Source organism: Amblyomma maculatum, chromosome 6 (assembly GCF_055883805.1).
Source record: "Amblyomma maculatum isolate TAMU_Amacu chromosome 6, ASM5588380v1, whole genome shotgun sequence".
In the NCBI taxonomy this organism is placed as follows: Eukaryota; Metazoa; Arthropoda; class Arachnida; order Ixodida; family Ixodidae; genus Amblyomma; species Amblyomma maculatum.
In genome coordinates this window covers 106756680-106778674 of record NC_139349.1, presented here as the reverse complement: position 1 = coordinate 106778674, position 21995 = coordinate 106756680, and the positions used below count along the sequence as shown (strand labels likewise).

The 21995-nt window shown below is 46.5% G+C and overlaps 1 protein-coding gene across 2 annotated transcripts in view; it reads left to right on the top strand.

Annotated features, from left to right (window-relative positions):
- Positions 1 to 21532, top strand: part of Cdc16 (cell division cycle protein 16) — a 57140-nt gene extending 35608 nt beyond the window's left edge. For both annotated transcript variants that reach the window (XM_084607242.1, XM_084607241.1), the window contains 2 exons: positions 7434 to 7524; positions 21355 to 21532. In XM_084607242.1, coding sequence (XP_084463368.1) covers positions 7434 to 7524; positions 21355 to 21482 — 219 coding nt within the window. In that variant the 3' untranslated portion in view covers positions 21483 to 21532. The remainder of the gene's footprint in view (positions 1 to 7433; positions 7525 to 21354) is intronic.
- The last annotated feature ends 463 nt before the right edge of the window (positions 21533 to 21995 follow it).

Below are 21995 nucleotides of genomic sequence, written 5' to 3'. Positions count from 1 at the left end.
TTGACGCCTCGTCAGACGACACTCCGATACTCCTGAATCCACGTTATATAAATAAGATATTTGTAAATGCAGCTTCGTTCTGCCGATCCCTGCGTCGCTTCGGTTGTTGCACTTAATGGGCAATGGCCACCTAACCGATAAGGGCGGCGAGCTGTAACAGCCCGCACAGAGTTCGAGCAGCGCACGAGCAGACGACTTTCGCAGCTACCGGAAGTGTGTTCATGACGTCATGGTTGCAGTGACCGCAGCGAATGGCAGCTTCTAGCAAGCCTTGCCAGTCAATCTACCCGTGACGTCACGGGATTAGGAAATAGTTCCATGCGACACCGCCAAACGACATTCCCTCTGCCCGCAAATTTCAAAAAACGCTGTTTTTAAAAATTAATAATAAATCGCTGGCTTTGTTCCAAGGAGTTATACTTTGCGTTAATGCTCAAAAGGATGTGTTCTACACACTGAACACGTTTATCAGTGGTTTCTTGGGGGCCGTTTCCGTGGACCTTTAACGAGGTGGACTCGAGTCTGCTTGAAAGTGCTCTTCGGTCTGGCGGGCTTGTTTTCAACGCAAAACGTCTGCCATGCAGTGAAGGCAGCATTTGATGAACTCTAGCAGCACTTGTGCAAGTTTGAGCTCCGACGTGCCAGTCTGGCTCTACCAGACATATGACGCACATCCTGCAACGACGTGTGCCGCCAGCTTGGCTGCATCATAATGCTTCTAGATTACTAAGAAGCTCAACTTTTGGTTTTTTAATGTGTCCAGTTATCGGCATATTGAACTACAGTCTAACCTCGATATAACAAACCTCGGTGTAACGAAAATTCGCTATGTAACGGATTTATCGTATACACGCATGTAATGGCGGAATTTTTTTTCCGAGATTGGGGTGAAAATCAGGGGTTGCAGCAATTACATGAGAAAAAAGACAGCGAAAAAAATTATTTGCGGTGGTACCTGCCTTTATTATTGTCAAAAAACCCCTCGTCCTCCTCCGCTAAACTCGTCGGGATGTCAGGCTCGTCCTGTGTCCAAAACATCACTCCTCGTCGTCCTCCTCCTCTGTACACATTTTTCGTCAACGCCGAACTTTCGTCCAGCCGCTCTTTTTCCTTCTTCTTTCGCGTAGTGAATCACTTTCAGCTTAAAGTGAGCGGTATAACTAACAAAAGAAAATTTTCAGCTCACGAGCGCAGAACAAATCGGGGCAGCGATGCGTTCTGATTGCGTGATCGCACGTGATATGCTTCGGGCGATCGAGGAAATGGCTGTAAAACGGAGAAGTGAACAGACTTGGATTGGATTGGATTGGATTTGCTGGCCTCACCCTTTGTAACGGGCGGGCATCGCTGCGGCTAGGAGTGCCCCCTTTGTAACGGAGGTGGTGGCCGCTGCCCCCATGCTCGACTTTTTTTTTTCTCAAATATTTTGTTCTTAATTCTTATTGGCAATTGTACTTCTAACCTTACGCTTCATTTTGGCTTTCACTTGATTTTTGGGCCCCACCTGGCGGCAGTAACCAGAAAACGTTCCATATTTCTTGCACCGCACAGTAGACGGCACTGCCCAACTTCCTGAAACTCCTGGTGCGGCTTTTACTCTGGAAATTTTTTAAAAGTTTTTTTTTCCCAATTTTCTTTTTAAAGTTCGGGGTGCGGCCATTACACGCGTGTATACGGTATTATTGCGAAAGCAATACAGTGAAACCTCGTTACGAACAGTTAAAAAATCGGAAAATAGTTCGCTGTATCCATAATTCGTAATATAAAATTTCGGAGAAAATACACGCAAGAGCAGCGAAATTCAATCAGAGAAGGCACAGCAACTCGGAGGGTGCCTACTTGGGTCACGTCCATTTATTTACACGCACAGAACTGTGTTACCGCGGCCTGCTTTTTTGTGTTGATCGCATTCCGTATCACGCCCTGTTCCACAGTTTGCAAACACTCAACAAGGGCAAACCCACTGCTCTCAATAGCACTGCAGTGGCAGCGCAGTAAATCCAATGCAGCAAGCGCTTCTTGTGAAGTCGGAATATTCTCATCGTCTGCAGAGTCAGCCTGCAGGGTCTGTGGGATGATCAGAAACTTCCACAGCGATTTCGGCGTCCGTCAGTACAGCAGTGGTCGCCACGATGTCGCCGCCTACAAATTCCTCTACAGTCATTGTTGCGGGCATGTCACCAACAAAACGCGAAAAATCGTTCCAGGCTCATCGAGCTCGCGGAGCTCTGCTTCTGCTTCGTCGGGATCGTCCCCATCGTCATTTGATGCACGGGCCTCTGCTGGAACAAAACCTGCGTGCCGAAGGCAATCGTTTCGCCTTTCACGCTGTTCGATGCCGCTTCAATGCTCCCAGCAAGTCGATCTTCAAGTCCTGCTCCATAAGAAGCTTCACGAGAAGAGTGTCAGTCTTCTCTTGTAAACTGCCTTGAAGGCCCTGATTTTATCTTGAGCTTGGTCTTTAACATCAGTGCTGCTCCTTTTTCACGATCACCGCCATCACAGCACTACGCACACCCGCGCACCACACTCGACACGACGATCAACGCAGCCTCCGCCGAACGCTACGACGGCCACGCCAGCCACGCCGCGACGCCGCTGCTAACACTAAAAACGTGAAAGACGCAAAAACCAAAAAAGACAAAAGCAACCTTCGATCGCGCCGCTGCCGCCGCTGCTGAAGTGACGCTGTCAGCGATTGTGAGATGCGAACGATTTCTTATGGCCTCCGAGATCCCCTCCGCGCGCACAAACAGGCGCGCGGGAGTAATCTCAGAGGCCATGGATTTCTTTGGATGGCAACTCCCAATGCCGTCGTGGCATCTGTGGCGCTGTCAGCGCCTGCGAGGTAGTCCTGAACGTTTGCTCCGCCGCACAACACATGTGTAGTGCAACGAAGCCTGCCTCCTGCTATTAAAGTGAGGTAGTGCTTGGCGTCGCGAAGTTCGTAATATTCGTTTTATGCCGAACCGCGTTTGCTATGGGAAGTTAAAAATACATGCGTTTGACGAAATAATTTCGGAAGAGTTCGGTACATTCAATAATTCGTAATATGCGTGTTTGTTATATCGAGGTTTGACTGTACCACTCTAGGTTTCGAGCCTTCAGCGTAGCGCGTCTTACCCACGTGACGCTGTGACGTCGCACCCCACATGACACACTGGCTGGCAGGAGCTGCCAACTTGGGTCTCTCGTTTCACATGGGACGGTTATGTCAGAATCAGCCTGCTAGGACCCTGCAGGCTCGTTCTAAGGCACGTTCATATGGGTTGGTTAAAGCGGGGCTTTATATGTGGGCTGAGGAAGAAGAGAAGAAGAACGCTCGGTCACCTGCAGCTAATGCTTTCGCTCAATATTTGGTTCAGCAGCGTTGAACCCTTGTAATTTAGTTTTTTATTTTGAAAGCAATACTACCACAGCCAAAGCGAGACCTCTGGTGGCTGCAGCTACGCTGTGAAGAGGCAGCTACACCGTGAAGAGGCGTAGCTACGGTCTCCTCATAAAAAAAATCAAACTGCCATGACATTTCAATTCACGTTACCCCTGTGCCAAGGGCAGGAGCTGTCACTCTAGTCGCTCGTTTCATATGGGAGAGTGATATCAGAATTAGCCTGCCAGAACCATTTGCATTCTCGTTATCCCTACTGCACGCAGGCACGTCCATACGGCTTGGTTGAACCATGAAGAATATGTGGGCTGGCAGCTTACGTTCTCGCAAAGGATGAGCTTAAGTGTCCCCAGCGATGGCGATGGAGTATCATACACACAAAGCCACGTTTTGTGGTTAAAAGTTTATAGTACTTCGCTAACATTGCAGTCTTGCATGCCTGCTCCATCTGTGCAAAAGAACCCAGTTTGCCGGCACTGGTTGTGTCAGCATGTGCACAGTTGATAATATGAAATTCAATAATTGATACACATATTCATTCCGTACATTTCATACCAGCAAAACGATGCAGGAAATTAGAGAAAATGCATGTGTTCTAGTTTCCTGGTGATTGGAATTTGACGCAACAAACGCATGTTGCAGTGATATATACGTGAACAAAATGCAGGTTTAAAAGTTTACACTGCCCTTCCTGTAAGAACTGTTGTCTTCGAAACGCGCTTATGCCTCTCACAGCACACGAGGGTAGCAAGTTTAATGATGCCAATTACTGCGGCTGTTGCCGACATTAATAAGCCAGCACAATCTGTAGAAGAGGCGCGTCCGTGGAACTCGAGCTGCACGCAATCGAACGTCTTTCATCTCACGAAGGGGCGGGGAGGCAGAAGGAGTGAGATGCATAGCGTACAAAAAGCTACAAAAAACAATCGCGACTGTGGTCAATAAGCCAACACGCAGAGAATTCACGGCTCTAGGCTAGCTAGGCGACTGACGCAGATGTCTGTTCAAGACAAGCGGAGTTGAAACAGTTACAGTGGTTCGTGCAAGGGCGCAGCTGAGCCAGCAGTGCAAGGGAAAAATTCAAGTGAGAGAGAGAAATCCTCTTTCCATCTTTTGCTCATTTGCTTTCGCCACCGACTGTCAGGAGGTGCGGCGAATTAGACGGGACGGAAGCGCCGCTGACTTTCCAGAGCCTGCTACAGTCCTTCATTTTTCTTGCCATGTTTCATTCCAAAACTTCTCACAAAGCGATGCGAGTACACATCAAAGAACCTTAGGTTGTTGAAATTTCCACAGCCCTTCACAATGTTGTCTCTCGTAGCCTGAGTTGCTTTGGGACATTAAACCCCATAAATCAAACCAAACCAAGACTCGAGCCAAGCCTAAAGTACAGTGACGGCTTTTTGACTAAACGAGCTTTGAGCTCTGTATGATCTCGTATACTAATATGCAAAAGGCAGCTCCAAGAGCTTGGGCTGCATTCTCAGAAACTGGAACTGTGCTCCTCATCTGACGAACAACATTGCTGCAGCATTACCTTGACGACTCTATAATTTTTAGCACTCCGTTAGCGCTTATGTTAATTTTTTGAAGTGTTTTGCTAAGGCTCAAGTTTCACAAAGCTGTTGTTTGTTGTTGATTATTTTTCTGGAAATCCCATGGCTGAGAAGATTATGAATGCATATTCCAAGCCTTTTTTTCCTTATTTGAAGAGTTAGATTTAGAAAATCTTAAAAATACTGCCCAGTTGCATACTGATGTACAGTGGGCAAAACGCTTCCCTAGAACGACTGAACTGCATGCTCCAGGCTCCGCTGGGCTGCACACTTAACAATTAACTATAACCACCTGGTTCGAGACTGTGAGTAAGTGTGTGCATTCAAAACTAACAGCACTACTGCTCGTCTTTTCGGGGCTCGCTTGCCTTTGTCATGAGATTACTGTCCACGCTGGCCGCAACTACAAAAAAAAAAAGATAAAAAAAGCCAACAGTTTGCTCCTGATTGCTACCTTCTGATGTTTCAGCGGCAGCGAGGACAGCACGCTGATGATTAAAGCAAGCGGCGAAGTCGCGGCTGCGAGCAATCCCCAAAAAGATGGGCAGTGCTGTCAGTTTGGCCGTGCATGCTTACTCATAGTCTGTCCTGAACCAGGCGGTTATTGCTAGATGTCACTTGCATAGCCCAGCGTAGCCCAGAGCTCACAGTTCAATCGTTCTAGATAAGATTTTGCCCTCTGCAGATCTGCACTAAAATATACTTGCTAGAGGTTAAATTGTTTCTCCATTTTATTGTCTCGTGGGAACGAAAAAGGCATGCACGTGTCTTATAAGCTAATATCAAGGCAATGTCCGACAATGGACCTCCGTTGCTCCTCTGAAGTTTGTCGGTGCATAGTTGCTTGGGCATGGTGTACCAGGCAGAATAGCAAAAGAAGAAAAAACAAATTTTAAGGTACAAAGCACGTAAAAGCATGGTAATCAATTTAATGATGTGCAGTGCAAACGTTGCACTTTATACATAGCAGGCATTGCACAGTGGTTTCATGAGAAGCTAAATTGAGTGTGCAGCTTCTAACGGATTTACTATTATAGCATAATTGCTCACAGTGCATTGTTGCCATATGGCCACTACTAGATGTGCACAAAATGTATTTGAGCTTTTTGCTGAGGTTACTGCAGTCTGCTTCCTTTTGACAGCCGCAGCTCGTTCGCCTGGTGGCTTCGGTAGGGAGTTTCACTCGACTAGTGTTGATGCAAACCTGATTTAAAGCATCTCTTGAACTTCGCCTTAGCGAGTCCAAAGGCTTGGCTTAAGGCAAACGCGTTCTTCATAGCATTTTGTTGGAATGTGTTCAGAGCTCATGCGGGATGCAGTCAACGCGGCGCACAGCTTTCACCTACCTTTTGTAAAGGTCCTTAACTGTTGCTTCGAAATTTATTGTAGGTCGTGCTTTTTTTCACCATTGAGGGATTTGTACATCCGAAAGCACAGCACTAGTTGCCGTGACCCTCTTCTCTGACGTGTAAATTATATCAAGCTGAAAACATAGAGTTCTGGCTAAATCTGTCTCAGCACCTTTGGTGTTAGGGCTAAATCTGCCTCTGGCATCTTTGGAGTTTAGGCTAAATCTGCCTTCGGCATCCTTGGAGTTTGGGCTAAATCTGTCTCTGGTATTCGTGGAGTTAGGGCTCAATCTGCCTCTGGCACCCTCGGAATTTGGGCTAAGTCTGCCTCTGGTATCCCTGGAGTTTGGGCTAAATCTGCCCCTGGCATCCTTGGAGTCTGGGCTACATCTGCATCTGGCACCCACAGAGTTTGGGCTAGATCACCTGTCGGATTCTTGTAGCTTGGGCTAAATCTGCCTCTGGCATCCTTGGAATTTGGGCTAAATCTGCCTCTGGCACCCTCGGAGTTAGGGCTAAATCTGTCTCTGGCATCCTCGGAGTTTGGGCTAAATCTGCCTCTGGTATCCCTGGAGTTCGGGCTAAATCTGTCTGATATCCTTGGAGTTAGGGCTCAATCTGCCTCTGGCATTTTTGGAGTTTGGGCTAAATCTGCTTCTGGCATCTTTGGAGTTTGGGCTAAATCTGCCTCTGGCATCCTTGGCGTCTGGGCTAAATTGGCATCCTTGGAGTTTGGGCTGTCTGCCTCTGATTGACAGATAAGGAGAGGATACTATGGACCGTGGAGCGAGCTTCTCTGTAGCAATAAGTGGAACTCGTGAACCTGAACCAGGTTCACCAGTGGAATGCGCATTTTCCTTTGCGAAGCAAGAAAGGTTGCTTCATATCAAGCAGTGGAATTTGTTAATACTAACATTGGGCACAAACTGACACCTATAGACTTTCATATGTGTATATTGCACTGTGTATTGCTGTGCCTTGGTGTCACCTACACAGCATTGTCTTCAGTCTCATTTGTTTCGGCTTACATTCAGGTCTTTGCTGCTTGTGACTGGAATGCCATAGCTCTTAAACGTGAAAAAAAAAATAGTAACTAGTCATTAGCAGTTTTTGAAGTTTTTGGCATTCTCTCTATTTCAGGCTTTGGGCGTGCAGAGAGATGACGCCTTCTCAACCACAATGCTTTCACAAGCAATTGAGCAGCAGGTGAACGATCTGCCACCTTGCAAAGGTATGTAGATCAAGCCGCAACGCCTGTGCACTTGGAGGTCATTACATTTGAGGCGCCTTTCTGTACAGCCTACAAATAGAAAATTCTTGCACTTTGACAAATAGTTATATGCCCAATGGTTAGCGGCCCACTTTGCTGCGCATACAAAAGTAGTGAAGTAGTGAGTTATCAGTGAAACATACAGTGCTTCTCTCTTGCTATATTCAGTTCCCTTCTAGAATTTTCATTCACTCAACACGGTATGCTGACTACACTTTCCCAATGTTCGACCACTTCCAAAAATCTTCCTAAACAATGCCTCTACCCATGCAACAACGCTTTTTATGAAATTGGCATTTCATAATCTGCAGCTGCATTGTAATCTCCAGCATCGCCATCAATGGCAGCGCCAGCACTGTCAGCATCATCAGTTAAGCAGCTCATCAAAGCCAAATAAAGTCAAAGCAAAAGTAGTTGTAGCTGGTTGCCTTGCCTACAGCTGCTTTTGATTACGTTTAGGGTTAGCTAGGTCGCTTGAGTACAGTGCACAGAGTAAAGTTGGAATTCTTGTATGCTAGAAGTCGTGGTGCCATCAACGCCCAGAAAGATATTTGCAGAAGTTCCTGGGGTCTTATACTTCTGAATTTCCGTGCTTTGTGAAATTGAGAAAAGGAAACAATGTGCGTATGCGGCGTCGGGGTGTTTCGTGACAGCAAAGGTGATTTGGAACTAAGATTAGAACTGAATTCTGCTAATCAATATGCAGCAAAACCCTCCGTCTGCTGCTGGTGAAGGGCCATCAGTCTGCACCATGCTTTGAGTGAAACTACTCAGTCAGTTTTTTGAACCTAGCAACAGTCCACTGCTGCAAGGCCTTGCAAAACGACTCATTGAACACTGCCTGAAAGTTTGAGCGAATCTCTCTCTTCTGAAAAAGGAAAACAACATTGAAACATTTAATTAGCCGGGCCTGCCCCGGTGACACAGTGGTTAAGATGTCCGACTAATATGCCAGAGTGCCTGGTTTCGATCCTGACCACCTGCAGATGCGTTCCGATGGAGGCGAAACGAAGAGGTGTCTGTGTGCTGTATGATGCCAGTGCACATTAAGGGGAGATGCTCCTCGAAGATACTTTTTTCTTAATATTCAACCTATGATTATGAAACTTATATCATTGATAAGGATATTAATGCAGATTCTAAATATGGTCTTAGTTTTTATGTAGCATGCATAGTTTTTGTGTAATAGAGTCTTCAAAAGTAAAATATAGGGCTTTTTGTGCACACTTTTTTGATGATTAAATTTATGTTTAGAGTAGCTTGCAATAGCTCATTTTGCATCTTAGGTTTAGTAGTATGAGCAAAACTACTTGAAATTTGATTACAATATCCTGTATTTGCAAAAAAATTCACTAACATCAAAAGTGTACATTCTGGGTGCTGCTAGTCAACATTTTGAATTTTTGCCAAAAAATGTAGAAGAGATATTGACAATCCAGATAGATATGCCCATTCTGCATACTTTGAAGAAGCTGTGTGCAAAATTTTATCCAAATCTGAGAATTCTACGCACTTGAAAGTTTGTGCACAAAATGTAAAAAATGCTGAAAATTAGAATTGGAGAAAAACGCATCTGAAAGTTTGAAACATCTGCATTCTTGAAAAACATGACACAAGCACATGAAATTTATTCACAAAATACAAAAATAAAAAATACAAAAATACGAAACTGCAGGAGATGCTGTCGGAGAGAAGAAGGCCTACTCTTCCTCTCCAAGCAGACGGCAATGGCGGGCGCTCCCGCGTTCTCGAGAGGCAGACGCGCGAAAGTTGACGATGTGCGCGAAAAATTGCAGTTTTTCGAGTCACCTTGGCTCAATAAAATGGATTTTTTATTAACTTCGCGTTCGAATTTTGCCTTGATTTTTGGGGGGATTGTAGCTGAATGCCCAAAGATAATTTTACAGTAAAAAACCGAAAATTGAAAAATGTCGCGAAAAACTCGCTTTTTCGACGTGCATCTCCCCTTAAGGATCCCCAGGCGGTCGAAATTACTCTGTAGCCCTCCACTACAACTCCTCTTTCTCTCTTTCCTCTTTCATTCCCACCTCCTTCCCTTCCCCTACTGCATGTTTCAGGTGTCCACAGAAAAAAGTGTGACAGATGCTGCACCTTTTCTTTCCTGTGAAGCAACTTATTTATTTAATGTGCCCCCAACCCCTGCTCTTTTGGTGCTGGTAGAAAAAAATCTAATTTTTTACTTGGACAGACTGGCAGGTATGCCTCGGTTTTCATTACGGAAGTGGTAACATCATCGTAGAGTCTAACCAAAGAACGGGTAAACTCGCGTAGACATTCTAAAGCACTCGTCTGCATTTTTCGGTTTTCACTGCAGATAATTAAATGTTCCTCTGAGCAGAGGTCAGTATATACTGGCTTCACTTTGTTGTGGATGAATTTGGAAGGCCCCCTCCCACTCATGTAGCGTCCCGCACCTAGTGCTTTTGCTCGGTTGTATGCACACTAACCTTTAAAACTAAGTATAGGCACGGATTTTGGCTAGAGCGTCATAAGTTAAGCTGAAGTGAAGAAAAGAATAGTTACAACTATTGAACGAAGTGTGATAAAGACTAATTCTTTCTGCAACAAATTTTCCAATATCACAAGATAGGACATCAAAAACAAAAATCCATATTTTGCAATAAAGGATGTATGCTTAGAAAGGTGCTAGCATACTTTAGGTACCAGGGCATCTTTTGCGGTGTGATGTGAATGTTACTCTGCAACATTCACCATTTTTTCACCTTTTAGCACTTTTCTTGGTTTGGTTTGTAGGGTTTGACTTCCCAAAGCGACTCAGGCTATGGGAGACGCCGGAATCGAGGACTCTGGAAATTTTGACCACCTGGAGTTCTTTAACTTGCACTGACATCGCACACCACACGAACGCCACAGTGCCAAGGCCGGGATTCGATCCCGCTTCCTTGGGCACTGTTGTCGAGCACTGTAACCGCTGCGCCGCCCCCGCGGGGCTTTGAGCACTTTTCTGTAGACCCATTGTTTCAATTACGGTTTCAATCGGATTGTCAATCCTATTTGTGGCTGCCGCATTTTATTGGAAACAAAATGGAAAAATGCCGATACGTTGGTGATATCGACTTGTGCTAAGGCATCCTAGGTGGGGTAAATTTGTACAAAGCCCTTCGCCACAGTGTGCAGCTCTTTAATAGCATAATTCTTTCTGTGCACCATACAGTTATGCATGCAATGAAGAATTTTTAACCCTCAAAGCAAGGCTTGCTTCAGTGCCTTGCAATGTGATTTGTTTTGCACGGTCAGCATACCGGAGTTGGGAAGTGAGAGAAATCTCGCTGGTCCATAATTAAGAAGTTTAGGGGAGGTTTAGAAAGTCGCACTGCAGGGCTCATATCACTCACACAGTACTTTTGATTGCAATTGGCTCAGTCATGATCGAACTCGGTGCAAATCTATCATCATTATGACCGATTAGTCGATTGCAGTCGTACATGATCCCACTGTAGTACCTTCTGATTCTGGTTGTGGGCTGCTATCCCCTTGCCCGGACAACAAAAACACTAACTAAAATCGAGTCGCCTAGAAAGGTATTCTACAAATGTTTTTATAAAGGTTATTTGAGATAATGTTAGAAGCCTCATCACGGAAAAAACCTGGCGTAGTTTTAGTCATCTTATTCACCGACTGTTGGAAACAGGGATTAACATCACAAGGTTGCCAAGCATTATTTGGTCGATGGGGTGTGTGATGCAGGGGGGTTGGGTCAAGTGCTAGAGTCAATGCCGCTTGTGTCCTCCGTAATGGAAAAACCTCCTCGAGCATAGCGGTTGACCGAAGTATGTGTCGCTGAAGGTCGAGTAACGGCGGTGAGCAGCAATGATGGATGGGGAAGAGCAGGCCAGGCAGACTTCAGACTTAGTTTTAAGTGTAATTTAATGTGTACTGTAAAATTCAAAGTAACTCTTCATTTCATTCAACGCGACTTTTGAAGTTCTGTCAACACCGCACGCCTACCTGGACGGCTGTGAACAATCGCAGCGTTCATGTCCTCTGGCCTATAGTAGGGGGCTTTGCATTCGTCTGTGATGGAACCTGCTGCAGTTACGTCACTACCATCGAAGTAAGCAGTGTTTTTGTTTGCCGTTATTTGGTTACGAACCCATTTTTTGTTTGCTGCCGTATATATAATCGCGCGAGCATACAGCGCCAATTTCACATAAAGGTGGCCAATTCGTCAACTTGGATCAAGTGGAAGCGTGTAGCAGTGTTGGATGTGGGGCACGCCCAGAACTTTAATTGGAATCATACTTGAATGGGGATTGGGATTTCCCGTGTGACAGCAGTTTTAGAAGCAAAAGCCTAAATTCCTTGGGCTGTATATTTTTGGCAAAGGCTCAATGTCCTGCAGTGGTTCTTTGGCCTACAGTAATAATGAATCAGTTGCTTTTTCAATGCATAATATAATCTGAGCTGAATATTCAGTTTAAACTCCCATAGTAAAGTTAATATGCATTCAAGTTTTTCACTTATCTTGATATCCTCTTGGTTAATTGTTGATATATAGTCAGATTGATTTCTAGACTTGGTGGCCAATGCCTCTCTTTCAAAGAAGGCTCTCCAATCACTGGTGCATACTATTTAGTCATGATGTCGAGACCAGGGTGTCGAACAGGAACCGAACTGAAAACTAAAACCGGACCCCAATTTTTGCCCTGAACCGAGCAGAATTCAAACTTTTTCCTACATCTTGGAACTTAACCAGAATCGGAATAAATTGGAGGAACCGGTCCGAACTGGTTCGCGGTACGGTTCCGTCTCACGCTTGCTGGCTACTTACCTTCATTATTTTTTCATTTATCGCTGCTTGTAAAGCGCTCTTCTCGCTTATTTTCAAAGCGTCACTGCAAACCTTAAACGTCGCAACCATATTGGAGAATCGTCCCTCGCAAAAAGATGACAAGAACAAAGGAGAATATACAGTCGCCGACCAATATTTCGGACGCCCAATTTTCCGGACTTGCCTGAAAATGTGAACCTTGCCATGGCACCGCCACGCACTCCACAGAGTCAATGTGTAACGTCAACCAAAATTTCGGACGTTTGAAATCCCTCTCATTTGATTTTCCGAACTTTTCTTTCGATTTGCGACTCAAGAGCTACTGAAAACGAAAACGCCAGTGCCATTTTGCTGTTTTGGCCACTGTCATTTTGGTTTTCTGCAATCTCGAACCCACTTGTCATATCGTCATAGCCTCGATAGCAGACACCGCTTGTTGCACCGTCCCGCTAGTGCCAGTTCTGCCGTGCTGCCGTCGTGCACAGTCATCAGTCGCCACACGTGTTGTGTGTTGCGCTGTTTACATCACCGCATCAACTATCGGACACTAACGCCGGGCGTTACCCATAGGGTCCTGACACTCAAGCACCTCTATCGGTCACGCATGCTTAGTCGCATGGTGTAATGCATGGACAGCGGCAAAACCTACAGTGTCGACTTTTTGTCTGCACTCGGCATGCTTTCCGATGCATGGAGGTGACCGAAGAGATACTGCGGAATTGCTTCCGCCACATGGGTTTCGCTATCAGAGATGAAGTGCCGTCGTCATCTGATGATAGCGCCAGTGAATCCCATCAGCCGTCTTCATCTGCTGACCTTATCGAGCACTTATGTGCTGCAGGAGCCGTTCCCATGGAAGTGACGCTGGAGCAGTTTGTTAACGCTGATAGCGAAATCGAGCTCTGCGCTCAACTCACCGACGACGAAATTGTTCGCCAGGTGCTTGAAAGGGATGACTCGGGCTCTGACAGTGAGGAGCCAGAGGCTGTGCTGCCAGCTAGCAGTGAACCCGAGCTCTGATGGTGCTTTCGGCTGTGTACAGCGAGAGGCTACAGCTCAGTCAGAAGTAATGTTTTTTCACTTGAATTACTGTACAAAAAGGTTTTAATCAGCTTTAAAATGCTACACAGTGATTTGAAACGCCTTTTATGAGCACCGATGTTCCTTAAGCAGTGTTCTTTTATAGCTGATCATAATTGTCACCATTTGCGAATGACATTATATTTTACTGTGTAGCACCGAAAGAAATCGAATGATATTCGATTCGAATGACATTAAGTCTGCTAGTGTGACAGAGGTATTACTTGTACAACAACGTAGAGCCCCGCGGAAGCATATTGACCACTTTTTCAAGCCGCTCGCTAAATAAAGTGATTTTTTTTTTGCGTGAATTCCTTTTCTCGGACTGCCTGATTTTCCGGATGCTAGCTCGGCCCCTTGAGGGTCCGAAATATCAGTCGGCGACTGTATTGCCACATGCATAGCACCATCATCTGATGCCGGGCTACCATTTCATCCCAAACACGGGTGGCCACTGCACTGCGCAGTGGCGCCGTGCTCATGCAGAAAGTTGCCCCACTCGAGAGCCTTCCTTGGCAGTAAAATAATACCATATTGTCACGAAGACAGGGATTTAGGGGTATCGGCAACAGGGGCAGATACACACAGTCGAGAGAGAGGTTCCCGAGAAACGGTAGCACGAAGACACAGGCTCAAGAGTCCACAAGGGTTAACTAGCCGAAGCGCGCGAGAGTCTCCAACTTCTTTGTCGTTTAAGCGCTACCTCGAACCGTCAGGTGGCATTATTCCCCCCCTCGAAAAAAAAACCGCAAGTTCACAGAAAAAAACTGCTCCGGATGGCAAATATGACTTTCAGCGGGTAAAATACGGCTTCATGCGAAGCACATGCACCAGGTCAGACGAGCACTGACGACTAGAACTCGGTACAGTTCCGTCTGGAATAACCTCATACGTAACTTCCGAGAGGCGACGCAACACTCTGTAAGGTCCGAAGTAACGATTGAGAAGTTTTTCTGACAGGCCTGGGCGTCGGACAGTTGTCCACACCCAGACTTTGTCACCAGGCTGGAACACGACATAGCGATGGCGGTCGTTATATCGGCGTGCATCTGTTGCTTGCTGTTTTGTAATGTGATTACGGGCGAGTTGGCGAGCTTCCTCAGCGTAGGTGGTGAATTCTTCTGCGTCAGCTGTAAGCAGCTGGTCGTCAGCCACACATGGCAGCATAGCGTCGAGCATGGTCTGTACATCGCGTCCGTATACTAGGCGCAACGGAGTGAATCGAGTTGTTTCTTGGACGGCCGTGTTATATGCAAATGTGACATAAGGCAATATCTCGTCCCATGTTTTATGCCGGACATCGACATACATGGCGAGCATGTCCGCTATTGTTTTGTTTAGTCGCTCAGTAAGGCCATTAGACTGAGGATGGTAAGCAGTAGTCTTTCGGTGATGTGTCTGGCTTAGTTGGAAAACTTCTTCAAGAAGACGCGCTGTAAATGCCTTGCCACGATCAGTAATGACGTATGAAGGGGCGCCATGGCGGAGGACAATCTGCGTCATGAAAAATTGTGCCACTTCGGAGGATGTTGCACGTGGCACCGCCATAGTTTCCGCGTAACGTGTCAGATAATCTGTAGCCACGATAATCCACTTATTGCCAGCTGACGATAGAGGAAAAGGGCCAAGAAAGTCCATACCAATTTGGTCGAATGGTACTAGCGGTGGGGGAATAGGCTGCAGGAAACCCGCTGGCTTCAATGGCGGTGTCTTGCGTCGCTGGCACTCGCGGCAACCTCTAACATATCGATGAACGGTGGCGGTAAGTTTGGGCCAGTAGTAGGCCTGGCGCACTCTCGTAAGAGTGCGTGCAAAGCCCAAGTGTCCAGCGGTGGGTTCATCATGGCAAGCATGAAGGATTTCATCGCGGAGATCTGGAGGGATGACTAGAAGATAGGCTCGGTCACTGTTGCCGGCGCTTTTCTTGTAGAGGATTCCGTCGCGCGTACAGAAGGATGACAAGTTCTTAGCAAACAGTCGAGATACTGTAGAATCGAAACCCTCCAGATGATCGATCACAGTTTTGAGGTCTGGGTCAGCCCGTTGCCGGGCCTTTAAATCAGAGGAACTGATAATGCCAAGAAAATGGGCGTCTTCATCCGTACTGTCATGGGCCAACTCCACGGGTGATCAAGACAGCGTGTCAGCATCTTCATGTTTGCGTCCGGATTTATAAACGATAGAGTAATCAAACTCCTGCATACGAAGGCTCCACCATGCAAGACGTCCTGATGGATCTCGAAGACTAGCTAGCCAACACAAAGCATGATGATCTGTCACAACTTTAAATTTACGGCCGTAGAGGTAAGGTCGGAATTTCATTGTGGCCCAAACGACGGCGAGACACTCCTTTTCAGAAGTTGAATAGTTTGATTCTGCCCGAGAAAGGGTGCGGCTGGCATAAGCGATCACTTTTTCCTCGCCTTGCTGGTGCTGGACCAGAACAGCACCCAGACCAACACTGCTGGCGTCGGTGTGAATTTCGGTGGCAGCGTCCTCATCGAAGTGTGCAAGAACGGCAGGGTTGTGCAGCCGTTGGCGCAGCTCGGTGAATGCCTCCTGCTGCTCGGAAGACCAGACATACGGGACGTCATCACGTGTCAGGCGTGTCAAAGGTTCAGCAATCTTGGCAAAATCGGCAATGAAACGGCGATAGTACGCGCACAGGCCCAAGAAACGTCGGACTGCTTTCTTCGTGGTAGGGATGGGAAAATTGGCTACAGTGGCTGTTTTATCAGGGTCAGGCCGGACACCGTCAGCGCTAACCACATGACCGAGAAATTTCAGCTGCTGATATCCAAAGTGACATTTTTCCGGTTTGAGTGTCAAATCGGCCGAGCGAAGAGCGTCCAATACCGTTCGCAGCCGCTTAAGATGTTGGTCAAACGTTTCCGAAAACACGATGACGTCGTCCAAATAAACCAAACAGGTTTGCCATTTAAGACCAGCAAGTACGGTGTCCATCATTCTCTGGAACGTCGCTGGCGCTGAACACAGACCGAAAGGCAATACTTTAAATTCATATAAGCCATCGAGTGTCACAAAGGCAGTCTTTTCCCGATCGCGCTCATCCACTTCTATCTGCCAATAACCACTTTTTAAATCAATGGAGGAAAAGAACTTGGCGTTGCGAAGTCGATCGAGTGAATCGTCGATACGGGGCAACGGATATACATCTTTTTTTGTGATGTCATTCAGTTTCCTGTAATCAACGCAAAAACGCAGCGTGCCATCCTTTTTCTTAACCAACACGACGGGCGACGACCACGGACTTTTAGACGGCTGAATAACATCATCGTTAAGCATTTCCTGGACTTGTGTCCGAATTGCCTCACGTTCTTTGGCCGAAATACGGTACGGCTGCTGTCGAATAGGTCGGGCATCGTCAGACGTTATGATGCGATGCTTGGCGATAGAAGTTTGCCGGACTTTCGATGATGAGGCAAAGCACGGGGCGTACTCCAGCAGTAAGGCACGCAGGGCGCGTTGTTGACAGAAAGAAAGGTCACTGCTAACATCGATGTGGTCTAGAACACTGGGAGTATCGATAACGTCAAACGCAAAACATTCAGAAACTTCATTTAACAGTTCGCTGAAAGCGATGGCAGTAGAGCGATAGAGGTGGCGAGATTCATTCGTGAAGTTCGTGACGAGAAGCTCAGAGTGACCATTGCTGAGAATAATTAAGCTTCGAGCTGCACAGATGCCATGAGAAAATAAAAGAGAACGGTTGCTTTCAGCTATTATCGGCCCGTCATGAAGCCCGTCGCACACAACGCTCACAAACACGCTGGAGCGGGGAGGCACTGAAACACACTCGGCTGAAACCCGTAGGGCGCACGTACGTTGGCCATCGGTGGGGCTGGCAGCCGCTTTCTCCGTTGAGAACGAGACCGTTCGCTGTCGGAGATCGATGATGGCGCCATATTCCCGCAGGAAATCCACACCGAGAATCAAATCACGAGAATATTCCCGGAGAACGACGTAGCTGACAACGAACGTTGAAGTACGAATCTGGATTCTAGCCGTGCACTGTCCAATAGGAGTAATTACATGCCCCCAGCCGTGCGTATTTGTGTGCTACACCATGGTGTCATAACCTTCCTAAGGGTAGCTGCCAGTTTCCCACTCAAAATCGAAAAGTCTGCTCCGGTATCCACTAAAGCGCTGACATTATGACCATCGATGCACACAGGGATGTCCAGCGATAGCCGGTCTCGTGAACCAAATGCTGTCGTTTCTGCTCCAAAATCCATATCTGTTCTCATTGGGGGGACTTCTTTGTGCTGACATTTAGCGGCCCCGCCCCCGGAGGTCGCTCTACTCAGTTTTCCCGGTGGGGGCTTGACGAGCGACCAGGCGGTGCTCGCGGGAAGTTGCCAGTTGTTGAAGCGGTTTGCCGACGTGGGGATGGAGACCTGGATTGTCGGCGCGCCATCCGGAGGCTCTCTTGTGCGAGGTTGTCTCTAATGTCACGAGGTAGTTGTCCGAACGTGCGTCTAGGTGCGTTGGTGTAAAAACCCTCCGGTCCGAGTTCCCGATAAAGGCACCACCGGAAAATGTGACCAGGTTCCCCACAGTGGTAGCAAAGGCGGCGGCTCCGAGGTGCCTGCCAGACGTCCGTTCGTCGAAAGTTTGATCGCGGTGGCCGCACGTACCGCGTAGGCTGCTGTACAGGAATGTATTGCATTGGCTGCTGGACGGGCATGCACTGGGTTGGTGGTAACGTAGACAACGGAGCTTGGACGGGAACTGGGCGTCGGAGAATGTCAGCGTAAGTCGGACGAGAATAATCAGGAACAGGGGTACTTTGAGCTTCAGCAACATGCAGAGATGGCTGTGTGACTTGCTGAATCTCTTCGCGGATCATATGTGCGAGAGAATCACCCCTGGGTTGGAACGTGCCACAAACCTTCTGCAGTTCCTCGCGTACAATCGCACGAATAAGATCTCGGAGCTGTTCAGTATTTCTTACAGCAGCTGTAAGAGGCTCGGCAGCAGTCGTAGCGAGGATTGAGCTGTCGTAGACCGCCGAGCGGCGCTGGTGTAGGATCTTTTCCATGGTGACCGCCTCTGTTAAAAATGAGGTAACTGTAGTTGGTGGGCTACATACAAGACCAGCAAAAAGCTGTTCTTTAACCCCATGCATGAGGTGGCGCAGCTTTCTCTCTTCAGACATGTTGGGATCCGCACGTCGAAATAGTTTCATCATGTCCTCAACATACATCATGACGGACTCGTTTGGCATCTGTTTTCGAGATTGTATAGCACGTTCTGCTCGTTCGCGCTTATCAAGGCTGATATACGCCTCTACGATAAGACGACGGAACTGAGGCCATGATGTTATTGTGCCTTCTCGGTTCTCATACCATGTCAAAGCATGGTCTTCCAGGCAGAAAATGGCGTTCCGTAGCTTTAAGCTGTCGTCCCACTGATTAAAGGATGCGACTCGTTCGAACTGAGTTAGCCAATCCTCAACGTCTTCATGCGCAGTGCCATGGAACGATTTCGGCACTCGGGGGTTTTGAACGTAAACAGGAGTACCTTGCATGACTGTCGTAGTGCTTTGCGTGGCTGGCCGGAGGCTCGTTGTTGAAGTGGACTCCAAGGGCCCGTGTTCGGGAGGAAGGCCCAGGTTCCTCCGGCTGACGCGATGAACTGGCGTGTCCACAGGCAAAAGCTCGGTGTCGTTGGTTCGCGGAGGGGTGTGTGACATTGAGAGGACAATTACCCAGCACCTCCACCAAAACTGTCACGAAGACAGGGATTTAGGGGTATCGGCAACAGGGGCAGATACACACAGTCGAGAGAGAGGTTCCCGAGAAACGGTAGCACGAAGACACAAGCTCAAGAGTCCACAAGGGTTAACTAGCCGAAGCGCGCGAGAGTCTCCAACTTCTTTGTCGTTTAAGCGCTACCTCGAACCGTCAGGTGGCAATATAATTCGTAAGTTGAGTTGCATATTTAGATAAATAAATACATATAATCATGTACAACTCAAAAACAAAATGACAAATTTGTTAAAAAACATTACGCAAATCATTTTATTTTCGGATCATTTGACGACGACGCAATGAGTCACGTGGGACATCCATAGCAGCCGTATTCGTTGCGACGCCAGCAGATGCAATTTGGTTGGCCAAGACTTCAGAATGATAAGCTGACGCTGATGATGGGAACGCTGCCTTGGGCAGCAATTTACCAATATGTTCTTGAGTTGTATCTGAACTTAGCAAAAAGGTGATTCTATAAGTCAATTTTGCCTTTTGTCTTCTCTTCATTTTGCCCCTAGCAATGTCTGCTTGTGTTATTTTCCTTGGGAAGTTAAACTATGCCAGGAGTGAAGCTGCGACGTTCAAAATATTCGACTAAACGTGTCAGTTTAGACTCACAGTGGCTATAGAAGATGGAATATATATATATATATAAATTATTTTATTTCAAAAATGACATACAAATACGAGCCTGCCCAAGCCAACAATGGGCTTGTGGGGCAGCGCTCGGCAGAATGGAGCAAGCCAGGGAGCGGCACAGTAAGTCAATATTGCACGACTCAAAATAGCACACTTATGAAGGCAACTATGATGCCCAACAAGATGGGAGTCATATTGCGCTGTGGTCACAGGAGCAAGACAATCCAGTTCTTCAGCAAATACGATAATGACTCTAACCCCAATACGTGGCAGAGGGGATTTTTGTCAGCGTATTTCGGGCCATGACACGTGGTTGCCTTTACGTTTTGTCTCCATAGAAATGCAAAATGCAGAGGCGTTCGCGTGCTGTGCGATATATAGTCACACATATGGTGTATGCATCGTTAGTCTTGGAGCGTGCGCCTGATTTGACCTGGTGTGATTTCAAAGTCGTTTAGTGGGAGCCAGACGAAACATTGCTGTACATGTAGTGTAGTTGTAGAGGTCTCGCTGTCACATAAAATTCATGCGAAATTTTGTGTACCTTTAAAGCTAAACAGGAAACATTATTTTCTCTTACTTTCTTTCAGCACGTAACAGCTTTATTTGGTTATGTATTAATGAAAATAATAATTTTATTCCCTCTTCCTGGTCTAATCGTCAGTCACAATCGTCAGTCACTCATTATAAACATTTTGCTGAGGTTTGTACGATCAAGTGAAGCCCATCACATCCTACGGCAAAAAGGATAGACGGATTACTGTATGAATTTTCTGCTTTTATTGCATACTGGAACAAAATGCACAGAATGCACCCAAAGTTTATTATTTTGAACCCATCTGTTCCGGTTCGAAATGGTACGGAATGTGTCTCTGGAGCCGTAACCGTGTCCAAACCCGAAAGGCGTGAACCAAAACCAAACCCAAAAAACTTCCGGTTCAACACCCTGACCGAAACCTGCCAGCCACCAGCAATACTAGCAGTTGCAGAGCAGTTGAGCACGACATCATGACAGTAGGGTGGTTCCATTGATTGGAGAAGTTCCGCATGCTCGTTCAAATGTATGACCATTTACCTTGTTTTGTTTTCTGCAGTTAGAGCACCGCACACATGCTGTTACTCTCAAAGCAAATCACTAATCAAACATTTATTCTCATGCTTGCTGGGGTCATGAGGTGACAAGAAAAAAAAACAGCTGTTTTAATTACTGGCTGGACAAGTTCCTGTCCCCAAGTTTTTTTTACAAACAAACAGGGCATTTTTGATTATCACATCTTTAATGGGATGTGTGAGTGTGAGCCGATGAAGTGTGCATGTGCAGCGTCCCATGCAGTGCAAATAATTGGCACTTGGCACAGTATCGGAACTATGTTGGCAATGCCTGGCCCTACATAGGACCAATGCATTGCCGACATTGGGCCAATATTTAATGCGGGGTTGGGTGTTTTTTATTGAAGTGTGACGAGTCTGACTTTGCTTTTACAGGTGTTCCCGACGCACCGCCTCAGTACCTCCCATGCGACAGCCCGCAGAGCCCTACATTGGACATGGATTTCACAAGTAACACTACTTGTCCTTCTCAGGAATATGACGACATTGCGGGCATCGACTAGGAAAAACCATCATTCCTTGTGTTTGTACATAATAAACTGTTTGCTCAAAACTGGAAACAATTTTGTTTTGCTGTCTGCCACGTCGTACACTGAGCACATATAACTCCTGCATGCTGGGCTCTCTGTTGCCATAGCATTTATAATTTGATGGCTTAAGGCTTGGAGATAATGCAAGAGTCATTCAAGGTCTGTTGAAAAAATAAAAATAAGTTAGGTTTTTAGCCAGCTGACAATTATTAGAATGTACATTTAAAAAAGAGTAGTTGCTATGGGCCATTGTACATGCAAACATGGGCCATTGCAAACAAAATTAGTTTCTAAAATTTGACTACTACTCAAACAAGCTAGGAGAATTGAAAATCTTCAGTTTATAATTTGGTATGATGATTAGCTTTTTATTTAGGTAGCAAGCACATAGCCACAAAGTGGAATCGGCCAAGAATTGGGCAGCAGAGTAAAGTTTTTGAAGTATGCTTACATATCAAAGAAGAATATGATTGGAGGGCTAGAGGA